Source organism: Actinia tenebrosa, unplaced genomic scaffold, assembly GCF_029948245.1.
Source record: "Actinia tenebrosa isolate PJP-AT-01 unplaced genomic scaffold, QUT_ActTen_1.0 PGA_scaffold6__47_contigs__length_16458017, whole genome shotgun sequence".
NCBI classification, from domain to species: domain Eukaryota; kingdom Metazoa; phylum Cnidaria; class Anthozoa; order Actiniaria; family Actiniidae; genus Actinia; species Actinia tenebrosa.
In genome coordinates this window covers 15,848,760-15,865,896 of record NW_028292583.1, presented here as the reverse complement: position 1 = coordinate 15,865,896, position 17,137 = coordinate 15,848,760, and the positions used below count along the sequence as shown (strand labels likewise).

The window sequence follows — 17,137 nt, the reverse complement described above, 5'->3', positions numbered from 1 at the left end:
TTTTTAAATGAAATTAAAAAGAATGAATATGACGTTGCACACTTGATGCCAGTTGCCATAGAGATAGAGAAGACATGAATGTGAAATGGGATGAAGTGTTATAAACAAGAAAAATAAAAACACATGCAGTGCCATCACATTATGCATGTAATCAGAGTGAATTTGGTATGTGAGTTTGAAGGTGCCGTGTATGGGCTTTTGATTAGCCATAGGCCATAGGATGTTGTCCATTCCATATATAATGTGATGATTCAACTTTCAATGTCATGATATTTGCTCTAGCTCCATTCCTGACTAATAAGGAAAAACACACTCTTATTGTATAGATCAATATCATGCTGTGGTAGGGTATGACATTTCATCTTGTGATTTTCTGACGCACTTCAATGATGATAATAGCCAAGTCTATAAATGTTTCCTTTGTACATATCTAGAGTGCAGCTACACAGAACAAAAGCAATTATATTTTAGTAGAATGCAACCCATGAATATATCAATACATTGTTCTGTACCTTGATACATTAACCATTACTAATAAATTTTAAATTATGTATGATATTTCATTTGTGTATATTTCAAAAAAACATTTTTAAAGCATTCTACCTTGGATTCCTGGATAAAATGGGCTTCCTGTGGTAAAAATGTGACTGGGATTCCTTTGCCCACAAAATTTACCCCTGAGACCCCCCCTTCAAAAAATTCTGGATCCGCCCTTGGTCACCAGATAGGATCTTTTAATCAAATCAGCTTTAAGGTGACTGCCTACTTTTGGAAATTGATTTAAGCTTTTTTTAAAACTTCGATTTTCCGAATTGAAATTTAATGCTGATTCCAAATCTGGAAAGAAAAATAGGGTGTCCCGAGCTCGTTTTCGAGATAATCAGCATTTAATGGAAGCCTACGCACGAGCTTTTGGAGTAAAAATTGCGCCACTAGAAGTGATTAGAAAAAAATTAAGATGAATAAGATAATAGTTATTTGCAGACTATATGATTGCATAAATGAAGGCTAGTCAATCATTCTACAATAATACATGGATATTTTCGACAAAAAGACAGAGAGATACATTGATTTGTCATATTTTGTAGTTTCGGTGCTCTTAGAAAATCTCATAAAGTCGAACAAAAATCCCTACAAAAATCTATTTTTTCACGTGTTCCTGATTTAAACTTTTCCTAAAATGTTGATATAACCTAGATTTTTAGGAGTTTCTTCGAATGAGCTATCAAAAAATATAGAGTCCCGTGCAAAATGTGAGGGTTTTGCCCTGTTGAAGCTCAAAACGCGTATGGTTCTTCAATAAAATCTTGTAGATTTTTCAGCGGTTTTTGAGCGCGCGCTCATCGTGGGCTCAATTCGAACGTTCAAAAGTAGGCAGCCACCTTAAACAGCCACAGGGGTGGGTAGTAGGGTTATGAATAAGAGGGGTCAAGTAAAAAATGAATTTGAAATTAAAAGTATTTGTTTCTAAAGGGTAGTAAAATTTCAATAAATTTACTGTTTTGTAGTTTGTAAAAGATTTTTGAATTATCCTTTACTTGTGAAAAGTAAAAAAAAATACTTCCTCTCCCCGGCGGGGAATCGAACCCCGGTCTCCCGCGTGACAGGCGGGGATACTCACCACTATACTACCGAGGAAGCGTTAGCTTAAGCTTTTCTTGTTTTGATATATAAAGCATTAGAAATTTTATTGTTGAACATGTCGCGTGGTTGCTTTGCTCAACCCGCTAAAATTCAATATGGCTGACTTCAAGTGAGTATCTTTTCTTTGCAAAGTTTTGAAGCGTTTAAACATCAACTACATACTAAGTACATTGCCCATTTTAGGACAGCTGAGCCCTTAGAATATTACAGAAAATTCCTGGTAAGACAATTATATATAGATTATCAATGTGTGCGTTCGTTACTGTCTGAAGCTCCCTCGTGTGTCTGTTAGTGTGAGCTATTTATCTTTCATATACTACTAACGTTATTTAATAGAAAGAAAATATCAGACCTGATGGTAGAGGACTCCTGGAGTTCAGGGAAACCACGCTAAATGCTGGTAAGGTAGCTGTAAACCCTTATAATGATGTACATGGGGTTAAATTACTTATGATAAACTTGTATAATATTAAGCTTAACTATTAGAATTTGTATGAAACAACTATCACAGGGGTGGATGATTGATCGTACCTTTTTTCAGTTCAGGAGTGGAGGTGAGACATTGGATAATTTCTGGGGAAATATTAATACCTTCCCCACCCCTAGAAAATTTTACCCCCCCCCCCCTACCTCCACAGGTATAGAGGATATAGATTATAAATAGATTTTTCAATTATGTCTAAGGTTCCATATCTACTGCAGAAGGATCTGCTCTTGTTAAGCTTGGAAATACAACTGTTGTATGTGGAGTTAAAGCTGTAAGTTCTCACATATCTACATCCTTACTTGAGAGTCCTGCAGGGAGTACTAATCTCATTTCCAGCCCCCATTTCAACCATATACCATAGTCCCGGCCTATGTTTTGCTCAAATCTCAATCCCATTCCTTTTTTGATTGTTTTTGTTTGTGATATCCACTCCTAGTGCATAAAATCCCATTTTCCCAGCCAAAAAAATGCGAATCCCACCTCCCATTTTACCACTTCAGGACCCTGTTACTCACAAATTTGTTTGGATGTGCATTATGTTGTGTTTTTCACTCTCTTATGTTTTAGTATTTTAGTGATTTATATGAGAATATAACAGGAATCAATTTGCTCTTGTAGGAACTAGCAGAACCAAAACCTGAATTCCCCAGACATGGATATATAGGTAAAGGTTTTGAAACTTTTTTGACACACTCTGGCCAAGCAGTTTGTATTTGTAAACTATTCCCCGTTATACTGCTACTAAGTGTAGGATTATAGAGATTTGAAAAATATGCTAGTGATTTGTGAAATAGGAAACAATTGGAATGAAATGGGAATGAGATAGGAATTGCATTTAAATATTGGCTTACAAATTTCACTAAAAGAATTTTTTTTTTTACTTTATATTTGAGTTTCTTCGGAGTTTCTTTTAGCATAAAAATAAAGAGCTTGTCGCAATAAAACTGTGGGATTACAATGCAGTAGCAAATAAGTTGCAGATTATTATTTATTCCCTTTTTCTTTTCAGTTCCTAATGTGGACCTGCCACCTCTGTGTTCACCTCGTTTTCGTCCAGGACCACCCAGTGAACAAGCACAAGCTCTCAGTCAGTTTTTTGCTGATGTTATCAAAAAGTATGCTGCCAGTAATCATACTCCTTCATTTAAAACAACTATATAAATTAGAGTGTTATATTTTAAAAGGGAGAAAAACTTTAGAAATTGGTTAAAAAAATACTGAAATAATGGGAGAGACCTAGAAATAGAATGGGAGTCAATTCTCTTAATTTTCTTGGATACAGAATGACTGATTATTTTTATTTTGATACAATAGTTCCAAGTTGCTTGATCTAACAGAACTTTGCATCGCAGAAGGCAAGGTATGTCATGCACTACTTGTGTATTATTAGTATCTATTTTTATATGGGCAACACTTTGATAATAGCACTGTAGCTAACAAACCAATGGCTTTTATTCCATGATGAAATTGGTTATTAGAAGTGTTGATTTTTGCAAAAGGATGTAAGCAGAGAGAACCCAATAAAAAACCTTGAAGCAGAGGAGCGAATACCCTGAGTACAGCAGCAACATAATATCTGTAACAGTTTCAACTGTTTGTTTTTTTCCCCAGCTGGTTTGGGTGTTGTATGTTGACATGATGTGCCTAGACTATGATGGTAATATCACTGACACATGTATGATTGCCATGGTGGCTGCACTCAAAAATAGTAAGTGTTTTACTCTTTATATTATAGAGGACCCTCCTAAAATCACTTACATAGATGACAGAGGCCTTCTCGTAAAATATTTGTTGTTGTCGTTGTTTGTTGTTTGGGTGTCATTCCTTCCCATTTCAGATGGGTCACTTCCCTTCCTTGGGTGTCTTTAAACATCACCACTGTCATCATTATCCCAACTATCATCATTATCACCATCATCATCATCATCATTATAGTCATCACCATCATCATTATAACCATCATCAGAAGCTACACATTATGAGGACCATCATCATCATCACCACCGTCATCATCATCATCATTACCAGCATTATCATCTGGACCATCATCATTATTATCATAGTCATAATCATCACCAATATTAGCAGCAGCAACAGTAATATCGTCAGAACCACCATCACCAACCATTATCATGGTCATCATTATATTCATTATCACTTAAATAGTAAGTTAGAAATTAGTCCAAATATTACAATATTGCCTTGCTTCTTGTCTGGCCATCTGACAACAGTCAAACAAATAAGTACTTTTGAGAATGTCATGTGTAACCAAGGTAAATGGAGTATTTTAATAGGTTGATGAATATTTCGTTTTAGGGGAGTATAATCAGTTTTCACCTGAAGTAAAAGCATACTAAAGCTCTAAACTTGATTTTTGCTTTTAAATTCTACATTTTGAGAGATTTTTATTTTTGGAAAACCAGGAATTGTGTAGACTGGACTGGACTGGACGTCGGATTTTGGATCGAAAAAAACAAATTTTCGTTGAATTTTAAGGTTTTGAAAGGGTATGAAAAATCTTAACGTGTAACAAAAGCATGCCCAACCTCTAAACTTTGATTTGTGCTTTTAATTCTGTATTTAAAAAATTATTATTATTATTTTGGAAAATCCTGAAAATTGTATGATTGGATTGGACTGGGCTTAGATTAAGTTGATCTTGGATGCTAAATTTGCAGTTTTTGTTCTGTAATTTTCAGTTTTTTATATGCTGCACTTTTACACACACAAAAAAAAACAAGATTTAAATTCACTTCAATTTAGACAAGATATCCAATGTGTTTGACAAACCTCACTTGTCCATTTACAGCAAGACTACACAAAATAACTATCAATGAAGAAACACAAACCCCTGAACCATCAAAAACAAGAGATATTCACCTTAACTTAACCTGTACTCCAGTAGCTGTTACCTTTGGAATATTTGATGAGTGAGTAAAATTTCAAACTTTAAATTGTATTTTGAACCTGAACTGTCTCTGGGCTGATCAAAGTCAGAGCATAGCTAACTCACAGATCAAACCCTGAAGCAACCTCTGGGCTAATTGAAGTCAGAGCATGGCTAACTCACAAACTGAACCCTGAAACAACCTCTGGGCTAATCTAAGTCAGTGCATGGCTAACTCATAGATTGAATAATTGGAACTTAGCTTGTTAGGTTTCACACAGAGAAGAAAACTGGAGTATCCAGTTTCCAAAACCCAGAGAAAAACCTACAAATCGAGGAAGAGACCTAAGAAACCCTACTTTTATATAATGTTGAGTCCAGAAATTTCACCTGATATCTCAGAAGTGAGAAACAAGACCCTCCCTTTAACTCATGTTATCCCTCACTGGTTTGTCAGTCCATGTTTGGGGCTGGTAGCTGCCTGTTGGGCTTCCTGTGTTAAGGAGGAAACAGGAAGCCCACATTTTGTAAACTTATTTTTCTTTTGCACACAACACTTGCTGCATTGAATTATGTATTAAATTGTAGTGTTTCCAAAAAATGCTAGTACTGATATTTTCATTTTCAACTAGTGCACAATTGTATATTGACCCAACCGATGAAGAAGACTCTCTCTCTACTGGTTCATTGACTGTTGTGATAACAATGGATGAAAAACTGGTATCTGTACATAAACCAGGTGAGAAGAATAGGAATAAATATACATGTTTATAAAAAAGGATGTTTTTGAAAACAAAAACAAAAAAATTAAAGAGTTAGAGTGGTGGGTTACCTGTGGAAAATAATCCACAGGGAGACCAGTCATCTAGAAAGAAAGGGTACTTTACTGTTTACATACTTTTGGTATTTTTTTAAAAATTATTTTTTTATCTTGTATTTTTTTAAAGTTTTCAACTAGGATGAGGGGGTCAAGAAGTTCTCCTCCATTTATGTTTCATTCTTTTCTCTCTCCCATCCCTCCAGTTCTCGTGCTTTCATTTTTCTCTCCCATTTCTTTAATAGTCAAGCTTTATTTTTGTCCATTTCTTCAATTTTCATCCTTTTATTTGTCTCTTCCATATTTCTTCAGTTCTCATGCTTACAATTTTTTCTCTTTTCCATTCCTTCATTTCTCATGCTTTCATTCTTTTTCAGGTGGTTCCTCAATAACAGAAGAAAAAGTCCAAGAAAGTTTTCAGCATGCTATTCTAAGATCAAGAGAGGTCGACAAGCTGATAACATCGGCATGTACAGAGGTAGACAGGTAGTATAAAATAGTCAGGATACTACATATGGCACAGGGAAATACTTTAATAATTAATATTTCCTCAATTAAATTCCTTTGTACACCTTTTCCTTATAAAAACAAATTACAGAATATACATTCCTTTTCTAAAATATTCTAACTAGCTCAATAAGTTATGTCGAGATGTTCCTATATTATTCTTAGTTTATCTACATTACCATATATTAATAATGCTAATTGTAGAATATCATCTTTTGATTAAAAACTAAAGTATTTTTTCCTGACAAATCTCTACTCACCTTCCCCTCCCATGGGAAAAAAATTCTTAATATATTTATTGAGGATTAGGTAAGTATATATTCCTTTTAAATAAGCTATCCACTCTATTCTCATATTCCCCTGGGCAGCACGGCAGTAGGAAAAAAAGTATATACATAGTATCTATTTCCTTCAAGGTTATCGTACTCTATAAGATGAAATAAAATTCTGTTCTAAAAATCACTTATTTTGTGACCGTCGTCGCTGTGCAGGAGACTTACTGGGTGTCTTGCCGACTGACTGTGTTCCTTGTACATTTGTGGATCCTTGCTTTACTTGTTGTATTAGTTGTGCCTGCGTAGCGACAGGCTGTGACTGAACCTGGATGGTTTGACCGGCTAACTGTGATTGTACAATGGTCTGTTGGGAACCCTTTTTTTGGGTTTGACCTGTGAAAAGCAAGAAAGTTATACACTTTGTTGACAAAGCATAGTTTGCATGGGAATGATTGAAGGCGATGATGCCTGCACTCATAATCATATGTAGGTAGAATCGTTTGTTCCTTATCTCTTGTACTTTAAAGGTGTTTTCCTGGGTTATCGATCCAGTTTTGGGTCCTCCCTCTGCAAAAATCAACACTTCTCATTTTCCCCATTAATTGTAAGTCTTTCCTCTTAACGACAAACAACTGACTATTACATGAAGATATGTATAAAATGCCAAGGCTTTGATCTGACAGGTACTACTAACTTTTATTTACCTGCTTGTTGCAACTGAGTGGCTTGTTGTGAGAACTGAACAGGGAAGCGCACCTGAAACTGTTGCTGGGAAATCTGGGAGCCAGGGGGAAGCTGACTCCCTATTGGAACGAGTGGTTGGATGTTTTGGGTGGAGCGATTCACTATGGAGGGAAAAGGAATGCATTGAGAAATTATGATAAAATTATCTGTGGTTTTGAATTACTTTGTAGAGTTCATTAAACCATCATCATTAGCATCAAAAAAGACCATCATCATCATCATCACCATCATCAGCATCATCATTACAATAGTCCCCTTCACGGTTCCCTGCGCCATCTTGAAAGGTAGCCGGGCCTTTGCATCAAAGCGAGACGAATGGTGAGCTTGCAATGAAAGAGACCTTTTTTTAACACATTGGACAATTATTCACAGGTCCCTATCATTGCAAGCTCACCGTTTGTCTCCCTTTGATGCAAAGGCCCGGCTACCTTTCAAGATGGCGTAGGGAACCGTGAAGGGGTCTATTGCCATCTTTACCATCATCATCATCACCATCATCACCTCCATCATCAGCACCACAATCATCATTATCATCATGACTAGACAGACACTTCATTAGAGTGCACCTAACCTACACCATTCTTATCGTCATCACTGTTGTCACCATCGAAATCATATCTATATTTCTCTCACCTAGTGTTCTCCCCACAGATATCTTTCTCTGTTGCTGCCCCTGTGGATGTTGTGGCAATATCGGCCTAGCATTGATAGCAACATTAGCCAGACCTGATGGGGGTGACATGGGTTTGTTGGGTAAGATAGGCGTTGGCTGTCCTGTGGCTGTGGTCTGTGATGATGTTTTTGCCTGGAGTTGAGCATTCATACTAGCCACACCACCTACAGGTGCTATCTGGGATATTGGTACTAGATTACCAGGTAACTGGAATAAATACAATAGTATCAGCTATAATGTAGGGTACATGTATGTACAGGTTAAAATGTAAGGCATGTTCTATTCATTATTATTTCCTATAGCAGCAACATGAAGCAACCAGGAGTATCACTAACAATACTCCCCCCCCCCCCCCCCCCTGGATGGTTTGGATGCTAGCACACCAACAAATTACCAGGATTCTCCTCATGTTTAACCAGCCTTTGGCACAATCCAGTATCCTCATAAAACTTTGGATTTTTATAGTTCCACACTTTTCTTCCTTTCCCCAAAAAATATTCAAATGAAGGATCTGCATTTTGCTCAACCTTTGTCTTACCGTGAATGTGGTGGTTACTTGTCTTGCTTGAGTTAGCTGTCCTTGTTGAGGTTGTAATGTGGTTGTTCCCTGGTGAGATATACAACAACTCAAATAAAAGTCTAATCAAAACAGACAAAAAATTGACTAAAATAAGCATTAGCCACTCTTTCGCACACCAATATACTGTGAGTGATGGATGGGGTATGCTTGCATGGGGACAGTGGGCTTAAGTAATAAGTATTGTACAGTTGAATACCAGTAAATGTTGATATTGGCATCCAAAAACAATCAATACCATAAAGCAACATGGTTAATCAACCACTTACTTTTATGTCAATAACTTACCTCATACCCTCAACCATCACTTCTTAAGATTACATCACCACACTTTATGCCCTCGTGTACTGAGACAACTTTAGGAATACACACCAAGGACTTACCAACAACTTGTTCTCCACATAACTAATACTTACATACAGTGCCAATTGCTCTCAATAGCCATCTTAATCAGCATTTATTACCATGCTTTATCAAATGGGACTTTACATCCACAATGGCTACATACCTGCAATAAAGTCATTGGTGTAGGTGGTGCAGGCTGGATAGGCTGTCCTGTAGACTTGATTCCTGTTGCAATAAACTGGCCTTGTATATTACCAGGTGTGATAGAAGCAACACTGTTATTAACAGAGACAATGGGAGTACCACTTGCTACTGCTACAGTCACGCCTGATGGTAGTGTCACATTTACTCCTCCACTCCCTACAGGCTGTTGAACAGATAAAACATTACAATCAAGATTGAAACATTCCTGCTTAAAAAAAATTAAAATAAAAGTGCTTTATAATTCTTACAAAGCACAGCAAGCAAGTTCTTATTTCAATATTTTATAAGATATGAATTACCACTCTTTTCACTGCTACATGCTGATCGAGACAACAGTCGCAACAGGGAAATAGGGCAATACGCTGCCGCCAATCAGAGAATATAAAGGTGCCGACCAATTTATTTGATTGACAGAAGCGTATTGCCCTATTTCCCTGCCGCGACTGTTGTCTCGATCAGTGTGTAGCATTGAAAAGAGTGGTAAAGTAGTTGTTATTTTTGAAAAGAATGATAAAATAGAACATGTGTTTATGGATACTGTGTGCTCTCTTAATGTATGCCCCTTCAAGCAATAAAAAATCAAGATTAATTATAGTTATTTTATAAAGATGCTTGAAGCAAAGCTAGACTAAAAATATCCATTTAATCACTATCTCGGTAAAGGCCCTTTTCAGTCAGTTAAATACCAGTGAGAGTATGTTTCCTGGTACATACCTGTATATATGTACCCATGACTCCAGTATATCCTCCTGTTACTGTAGTAGGCGACTGTTGGCTGTTAATATCTGTTTGCTGTGAGTGACGCCTGGGCAGGGTAGTGTGCTGTGTCTTGGTTGAAATAGGGTTGTTTATAGATGACTTGGCGATTGATCCTGTAACTATGGAAACCTATATGTAAGCTGTATTTATCAAAAGATCAAGGAAACTCATGGCTAAAACTTTTGAGGATCATCTCTTTATAAGCAAACAAGATGCATCAATCAACAATCAGCCAACTCCTGGCCGATCATCAATGACTGCCGATTTATCACCTGACAGTAGGTAAATTGTATATATTTAAGTAAATAATTACCAATAATTATCTTGTATTACGATACCTTTCTTGCCTCCTGACTGTGTAGATTTAGTACCAACAGCCACAGAAGACCCTGTCACGGTCTGAGACAATGATACTACAGAACTATGTGATTGTTGTTGCTGCTGTTGCTGGAAGGCTGCCAACTTCTGTCCATAAGTCTGTAAGCTCGACAGGTTTGAACTTGGCAACACAGAAGCTTGAGAAGGGAGATTAATAGAAGTAGTAATAGGAAGTGTAGGGTTTGTAGTGGTGCCGCTAGTATCATGTTCACTACTTTCTGATGTGCTGGTTTCAATTTGAAGAGCATTCTGGGTTGCCTGTGGTGGACCCTGATTGGCTATAACATTGTGATGACTGGTAGACTGATTGGTGTGTTGGCCAGGTATAAAGTTGCATATCTTGACTGACTTGCGACCTTCTTCAGTGTACAGATCTTTGAATTGTTGAAGATACCTGAGAATGAAAAAAGGTTCAAATACATTGTTAGTTAGTAAATCAAATGACAAGTAATACACAACTTAACCACTTCTAAAATATCTATAAATCTTACTTTTGTGCGCTTAATTTGCTTCCTAAGAAAAACTGACAAGCTTTTCCAGTTCCTTTGCCCCTATTGCCACTTCCACCTTGCATACTTGCTCCATTACCAGAGGTATCTTCTTCAAGATACAACTCCCCTAGGTACTGCAGGTCAGTTGGTCTTCGTTGTATCGTCACCTTACAGTAATAGTTCCTATTGTTGGTCTTTTCTCCTTCTAGAGTTATCTCTTGGACTGTGTCTGGGCTGTTATCACTGCTTAGTTTGGGTCTCTCTATCATTTTGGCGTATAAATCAACCTGAAATACGATTTTGAACATCAAATTAGGATAATATTTTTCTATCATCTCAGTTTCTTGAGTTTTAGAATAAAAACTTTAGGTCTAGAGGCCATGCTCCTCTGTGGTATCCCTTTCCTTTCCTTTCTTTCCTGTTATCCTTCATGTCCAGTCCTGGTTCCTATTTCTACAAAGCTCACAAGCACTGAGTTCCCCTTCTTCTTCCATTCCCTTCTCTCTTCTTCCCAACCTTTCTCTCCCCTTTGCTTTATCCTCCATTCTTGTAACATCAAGCTCTGGGTTCAGCCTTGTCATCATTCTTTCATTAGCTCCTTTCAAAGATGATGGAGGACATTTTTAGATAGGAGGAAGCAGTGTTTAAATGCACTGATTAGTGGCAGGGAATCATATTGCAATTGCCTTGAAATACTTTTTATCAATAATTCACCACCGCAAGAAATGGTGCACCTCAATGGGATGGAACTGAAAGCAATGGGGGAGGGGAGGTTAGTGGGGGCCACCAGTCCTATATCCCCCCTCCCTAGGGCTCTGGGTTTTATGGCTGAAAACCCTGGCAAAATGCATGTTTCTAATATCTTTGGATTACAGAGCCACTGCAAGATGCATAGATTTTTGTCTCCATGTATCTGAACCCCCCTCCCCCTCAGAGTTCTGTGTTTTGTGGATGGAAACCCTGCATGTTTCTGATATCTTTGAATTACAGAGACTAACATCAAATCTTGAAGGCACTGCAAGATGAATAGGTTTCTGTCTCCATGTATCTGAACCCCCCTCCCTGGGTTCCGTGTTTTGTTGATGGAAACCCTGCATGTTTCTGATATCTTTGAATTACAGAGACTAACATCAAGTCTTGAAGGCACTGCAAGATGCATAGGTTTCTGTCTCCATGTATCTGTAATTTGTGGTGTCTTGGCAAGTCGAAGGTTCACTGGTGGCTGTGGTTTCTTGTAGTGACCAAGGAAGTCTATCAACTTGAGATTTGAAGGAGATGGGTTTGTAGAGGCTACAGATGCTCTCTTGAGGAAGGCTTGGCCATAGTTCCTTAGACTACTACAATGAAAAACAAATTAGGAATAAATGGTAATCATATTCTTTATGTCCTGGGATAGAATTAGCTGAAGACTAACAAAAATGACCGCTCACCAACAGGATTGGCTTTATAGCTCATTTGATAGAGCATCGCACTGGCATTGTGGAGGTCATATGTTCGATTCCCGTTGAAGCCTGAAATAATTTTTTCAGGTCTTTCTTTACAGCGTTCACTTAAATCGCTTATTCACTGTGATGATCAACACTCTAACAACAATTAGTTGAAGGCCAAAAAACATGCTATCATAATTTCATGAAAGATCCCTTTCCAAAGAAAAATGCCTTTGCTCTACCCTAAGTAGTTAGATCTATAAAGTTATTTTGTCAAGACTGCCTGGGCCTCCCTTTTGGACTTTTTTGGATTTCTCCCTAAATATGTTGGAGATATTAGGATCACATTATCAATAGCTATTGAGGATTTTTAAATTTAAGTGAAGTAGAAACCTTTTAAGAGCATGACAGTTAAATTTTTTCTGGTTGAATTGCAGCTGGTTGGTAACCAAGCCGACGTCAGGTGAAGGATCAAGGCATAGTGGGCCTTCTGTTGCCAAGAGTAGATGTGCCTCAAGAGCCAGCTTATCTTCTTGTGTCCAGTGGGAATCAGCTAATGCATTCACATCACAAACCAGTGTCTGTTGGTACCAGTTTGATAAAAATTAGATTAATTTACATTGAGAGTAGGTTGTGTGGTGTCCCTCTGTGTAGGTGGACAAGCAGGACTGGGGAGGACACCTCCCTTCCTCTCCTCCCCAGGATCCCTTGGCCACCTCGCACAGAGCAGGCTACTGTGACAATTCATAGTTTTACTCTCCCCTCCCACATTCAAAAGTCTGTGCCATATCCCTTATGACTCTCCCTTTTCTCTATATTCTTAGTGTCTCTTCACTAATTTCCCCCTCCCCTCCCCTCCCCCTGCAATTTTATAGTAACTATGACAAATACTTTGTAGCTCTTCTGTCTCCTATGATATCATACCTCTTAGCAAATAGTTTTCCTCTACCCTATCCTCCCCTAGCATAACATACCTCATATCAGTCCTCCCCCTAAGACATACATGTCGTAGCCCTTCCCTACCCCCAAATAATTTCACATTATATATGAAATATACCTAGTACATATCCTCCCTCCATTCCACCCCCTACCTCGCCCATAAATCAGGGTATTTATGATCGGCATGAACATCAGAACCCCTACATACAATTTACCTGAAATGTGGTTTTCAGTATCACATAACTGTTTTCATAGGATCATCAATTCTGACAGAGCTTGCATCTCCCCAGCCCCAACATTAGGGTTACTGTACATCTACTTAATAATATACTTTACCTGAAATGTTGGCTTTAGTAACACATAACTGCTTTCATAGTTCGACTCTGACAGGGTTTGTCTGTAGTCTCTGACCTCAACTATTACACAGCCACTATAAAAGACATTTACCTACAACACAAAAGAAGATATCTTTGACCTTTCAAATCAAACCCTGACTATCTGTACATTTGTTATTGTATTCTTTGTCTTGGAGACAAATTCTACAATTAACTCAGGAAATTGAAACCATATTTTTAGACCGAACCCAGGAAATTGAAACCAAATTTAGAATTCACTAATATACAATTTCCTCAACCATTTATTATCAGTTAACTACACGTGTACTATGATTTTATATTTCAAATTTATTTCCAAACATTGGCTGCTAGAGGAAATGGTTTTTTTTAAACTAAAATATTGGGTAACATCAGTGCTTATAATAACCAATCTGTTTAATAATTGCTTTTGTTTTGCCCTAAAAATATAGAAGTGAAAAAACTTTTTCCATAGCAATAAGAACTCCTACTTTCATGGAAATGGAGTTAGATGTATTTCCTGTCTAGTTTCTAAATACCAATTTAATGTGTATATAATCAAAACGAATGATAGCAACACCCAAAGAAAGGAAGTCAAAGTTTCTCATTCCCCAAAAAATTACTGACATATGTAATGGTTCTCGTTTTCTCCCATGTCCTTGAGGATAAAATACACCCTTACTTGAGATTTTTCCAACAAGTCTATAAGAATAGGAGGAAGCTGAAAAGATAAAATATTCAATATTCAATATAACCATTCAAGGACTCCTCCTGCTATTATGAGACAATCATTTATATACTACCTATAGTCATAATAAACCTGCAAAATAGTACTTAATCAATCAATTAATAAATGATATTAGGGCAGTAATAGTGGGATTACCTCCTGAGCATCCAGATAATCTAGAAATTCTGACTCCTAGGAAATATAAGCAATAATTTGATAGTTTATTAAATGAACATGAGGAAAATAATGATAAGATAAGACTACCGAGTGAAGAGGCCTCCTGGCACAGTAACTTCCTAGATGATTAGCTTTAGATTATGCACAATAAAGGATCATTGGCTCTTGTTTTCAAAAATTTCAAGGGTTTATTTTGTCAAAAACTTAATTTTTCATTGATGTCAATATTACCTCTTTTATTTGGTCTTATTTCAAAAACTAGAGTAAGCAAAATCGATGTACTTTTCTACATACATGTGGTTTTTTTTTGTTAATATATCAAACTTTTTTTTTCTTTTTCCTTAAACTCCAGAAGCCTTGTGATTACTGTTAACTGTGTAATCTCTCACAATGAGCCTAGCTCTTGGAGAGAACACAGAGAGTCAATATGTTTAAATTAAAAAAAAAGATGTACTCAACAGGTACTTTGCTCTTCATTTGTGTTTCTTCTTGATCTTAATATCCAAGTGTAAATATTGATATATATTCAGTTATACTTTTCTTGTAAATATTTTAGATGTGTCATATAAAGTTGACAAATTTTGTACTGTACCTCGTATGGGAGTTTTACAGTTTCAGATTCTGTGAATAAAAATGCATAATTATATATTTATAAGAGTTTGAATTCATTCCTCCATTCAATATCTAAATATACATAAAGTTTATACAATATTGCAGTTGTAAAAGGGGTATAGTATTGAAATTGTTGGTGGCTTTTAATAAGAGACATAAAATATTATTTATTTTGTACCATTTAAAGTGCAATCAAAAACCATTTTGTATAAAGTTGAAAATTAAGAAAATTTGAAATAATGAAAGAAAAAATGAAATGTTCATACCCGTTCCATTTTTCCCTTTCAGCATCAAAGAATAGCCCTCGTGGTTTGGATACAAATTGACTACAAGAGTCGAGAGATTGTCTTGATGGACAACTTTCTCCAGCAAATTGACACCATGACAAAACCTCTGAAATACAATCACAGGTAGATGAATAGTCTGAGACACTTGGCCTCTAAATCCTCATCTTCAAGCATTTAACCCAATGAATTATCAGCAAAAACCAAGACAAATGAAAGTGAATAATCCTATTGAGAAATGTGGCTAGGTCCTGTGGACTGTCTTCTGAAGTACTTCAGATTAAGCAAGGATTTTACCTACCTTGTCCTTAGGTGCTCCCTCGCAAGACTCAATGTAGCAGTCAAGAAGTCTATCTTCAAGTGATTGCCTTAAACACAATTATAATGCATTTAAATTTGGTGTCAGAATCCTGGCTACCTTGAAGGGACGAAAGTATTGTATAACAATAATGATCCAGACTTAAAGAAATACCATTATCAAATGAAAGGGATACCAGTACAAAATCAAATACATAAATCATTATCTACAAAGAATTCAAAAAAACTATTGCTAAATTGCATGGGAAATTGTATAATGTAAATCATATACTAACCATTTTCCACTACTTGGCCTTTTCCTTTTCAATGCTTTTTTACAGGCTAGATTAATAACATCCTATCAATTGGAAACAAAGTATGATTTCTACTAATAAATCATTGATTTCAACTTATCTCACAACTACTATACGTACGTTATGGTTCATCATATTGTAGGTTTACTGGTTACGATAATAAATGAAGGGTACATATATTATATATATTGCCTGTACATATACTGTATATACATATGTATACTGTGTCGTATTGTATTAACATACAAAGGTTATGGCTTTGTGGGCCTGAATTTCTCTACGTTTTCATTGATTCAAAGGAATGACCAACTATAATTAATGCACTCATATAAACCTCACTTCTAAAAATATATGATTCCTAGTCATTCTTTTATCAACTCGTAATATTTTCAAGCAAAAATGCAAATATCACTAAAGCCGCTTAGCCATTATATTTTTCTTAGATAGTACAAAAACTATTCTCAATTTGAATGATTATCTAGAGCACTCGAATGATGATCTAGAGAACTTGCTCCAGTTAACTCGTTAGTGACCCTTGTCCTTTGAACTCTAGTTTTGACTCTCAGAATGGAACTAGTAAACTCGTGTGTTTAACCCGGGTTTAATAATGTCAACAATTTTCATTTATAAATTTTTACTACACTTTTGACTAGTCGCGGACGATTTTGAATATGCCATTAGAAGCAGATTCTAGCTAGGAATCAAGCCTTTTGTTGTCTACATAGATATAAGTTGATAAGACAAGATGTGTTCTGACAATTTATATATCAGAACGACCAATTTTTTTAGAGACGTTCAAAGTGACATAAAGCTTTGATTGACCTGCCAGTAGTGCTAGCGTCAAGTTATACGTGCCTGGACATGGTTATCAGCTTCGAGACCCAACATCGGAGAAGAAACAAGCGAGATCGAAGCAACACAAACAACAACAACAAGACTTTTGTCGACCAGCCGCCATTGATCAAAGAACAACAAGATTAGGACCAGGACTCGTTGAACATCTTTAACACAGGGTACCCAGTAGAAGAAATTATTAAAGCCTTTTTCTCGCTTTTAATTTTTTATCATTTTTGCTATCCTTTTTTATTTGTTTATTTATTTATATTTTATTTTGGGGGGAGGGGGTGTTTTTTGTTTATCCGTCTTTCGTTTTCTCCTCCTTTCTTCAGTTCTCTTCTCTTCTCTATTATTTCCCTTTCAATTCCTTTCAATTCCGTTT

At 36.5% G+C, this 17,137-nt stretch overlaps 2 protein-coding genes and 1 non-coding gene across 3 annotated transcripts; 1 reads left to right on the top strand and 2 right to left on the bottom strand.

Moving 5' to 3' along the window:
• Window positions 1-1,566: 1,566 nt before the first annotated feature.
• Trnad-guc (transfer RNA aspartic acid (anticodon GUC)) lies at window positions 1,567-1,638 on the bottom strand. The gene has a single exon. It is a non-coding gene; the product is annotated as a tRNA-Asp (tRNA).
• Window positions 1,639-1,709: 71 nt separating this feature from the next.
• On the top strand, window positions 1,710-6,804 carry LOC116288307 (exosome complex component RRP43). The gene is made up of 11 exons (XM_031695082.2): window positions 1,710-1,753; window positions 1,828-1,864; window positions 1,981-2,044; window positions 2,329-2,402; window positions 2,750-2,795; window positions 3,141-3,246; window positions 3,446-3,491; window positions 3,743-3,839; window positions 4,941-5,061; window positions 5,651-5,757; window positions 6,213-6,804. The coding sequence occupies exons 1-11, from the start codon at window positions 1,740-1,742 to the stop codon at window positions 6,323-6,325; spliced, it is 825 nt and encodes a 274-aa protein (XP_031550942.1). The 5' UTR covers window positions 1,710-1,739; the 3' UTR covers window positions 6,326-6,804.
• LOC116288303 (uncharacterized) lies at window positions 6,349-16,879 on the bottom strand. The gene is made up of 18 exons (XM_031695076.2): window positions 16,774-16,879; window positions 15,901-15,962; window positions 15,609-15,675; window positions 15,290-15,416; window positions 15,004-15,032; window positions 14,391-14,426; window positions 14,190-14,228; window positions 13,491-13,601; window positions 12,609-12,796; window positions 11,918-12,125; window positions 10,789-11,075; window positions 10,258-10,691; window positions 9,875-10,038; window positions 9,120-9,323; window positions 8,573-8,641; window positions 7,995-8,241; window positions 7,322-7,462; window positions 6,349-7,010 (listed from the first exon to the last, which is right to left on the bottom strand). Exons 1-18 carry the CDS (start codon window positions 16,804-16,806, stop codon window positions 6,802-6,804), a joined length of 2,655 nt encoding a protein of 884 aa, XP_031550936.1. The 5' UTR covers window positions 16,807-16,879; the 3' UTR covers window positions 6,349-6,801.
• Between the last annotated feature and the right edge of the window lie 258 nt (window positions 16,880-17,137).

Coding starts and splice junctions, on each gene's coding strand:
- LOC116288307 (XM_031695082.2), top strand. Junction 1,865..1,980: donor AATATTACAGAAAATTCCTG/GTAAGACAATTA, acceptor GTTATTTAATAG/AAAGAAAATATCAGACCTGA. Junction 2,796..3,140: donor CCCCAGACATGGATATATAG/GTAAAGGTTTTG, acceptor TTTTCTTTTCAG/TTCCTAATGTGGACCTGCCA.
- LOC116288303 (XM_031695076.2), bottom strand. CDS start 16,806: ATGTTGGGTCTCGAAGCTGATAACCATGTCCAG. Junction 15,676..15,900: donor AGGCCAAGTAGTGGAAAATG/GTTAGTATATGA, acceptor ATTGTGTTTAAG/GCAATCACTTGAAGATAGAC. Junction 13,602..14,189: donor ACTTGTTGGAAAAATCTCAA/GTAAGGGTGTAT, acceptor TTTGTGTTGTAG/GTAAATGTCTTTTATAGTGG.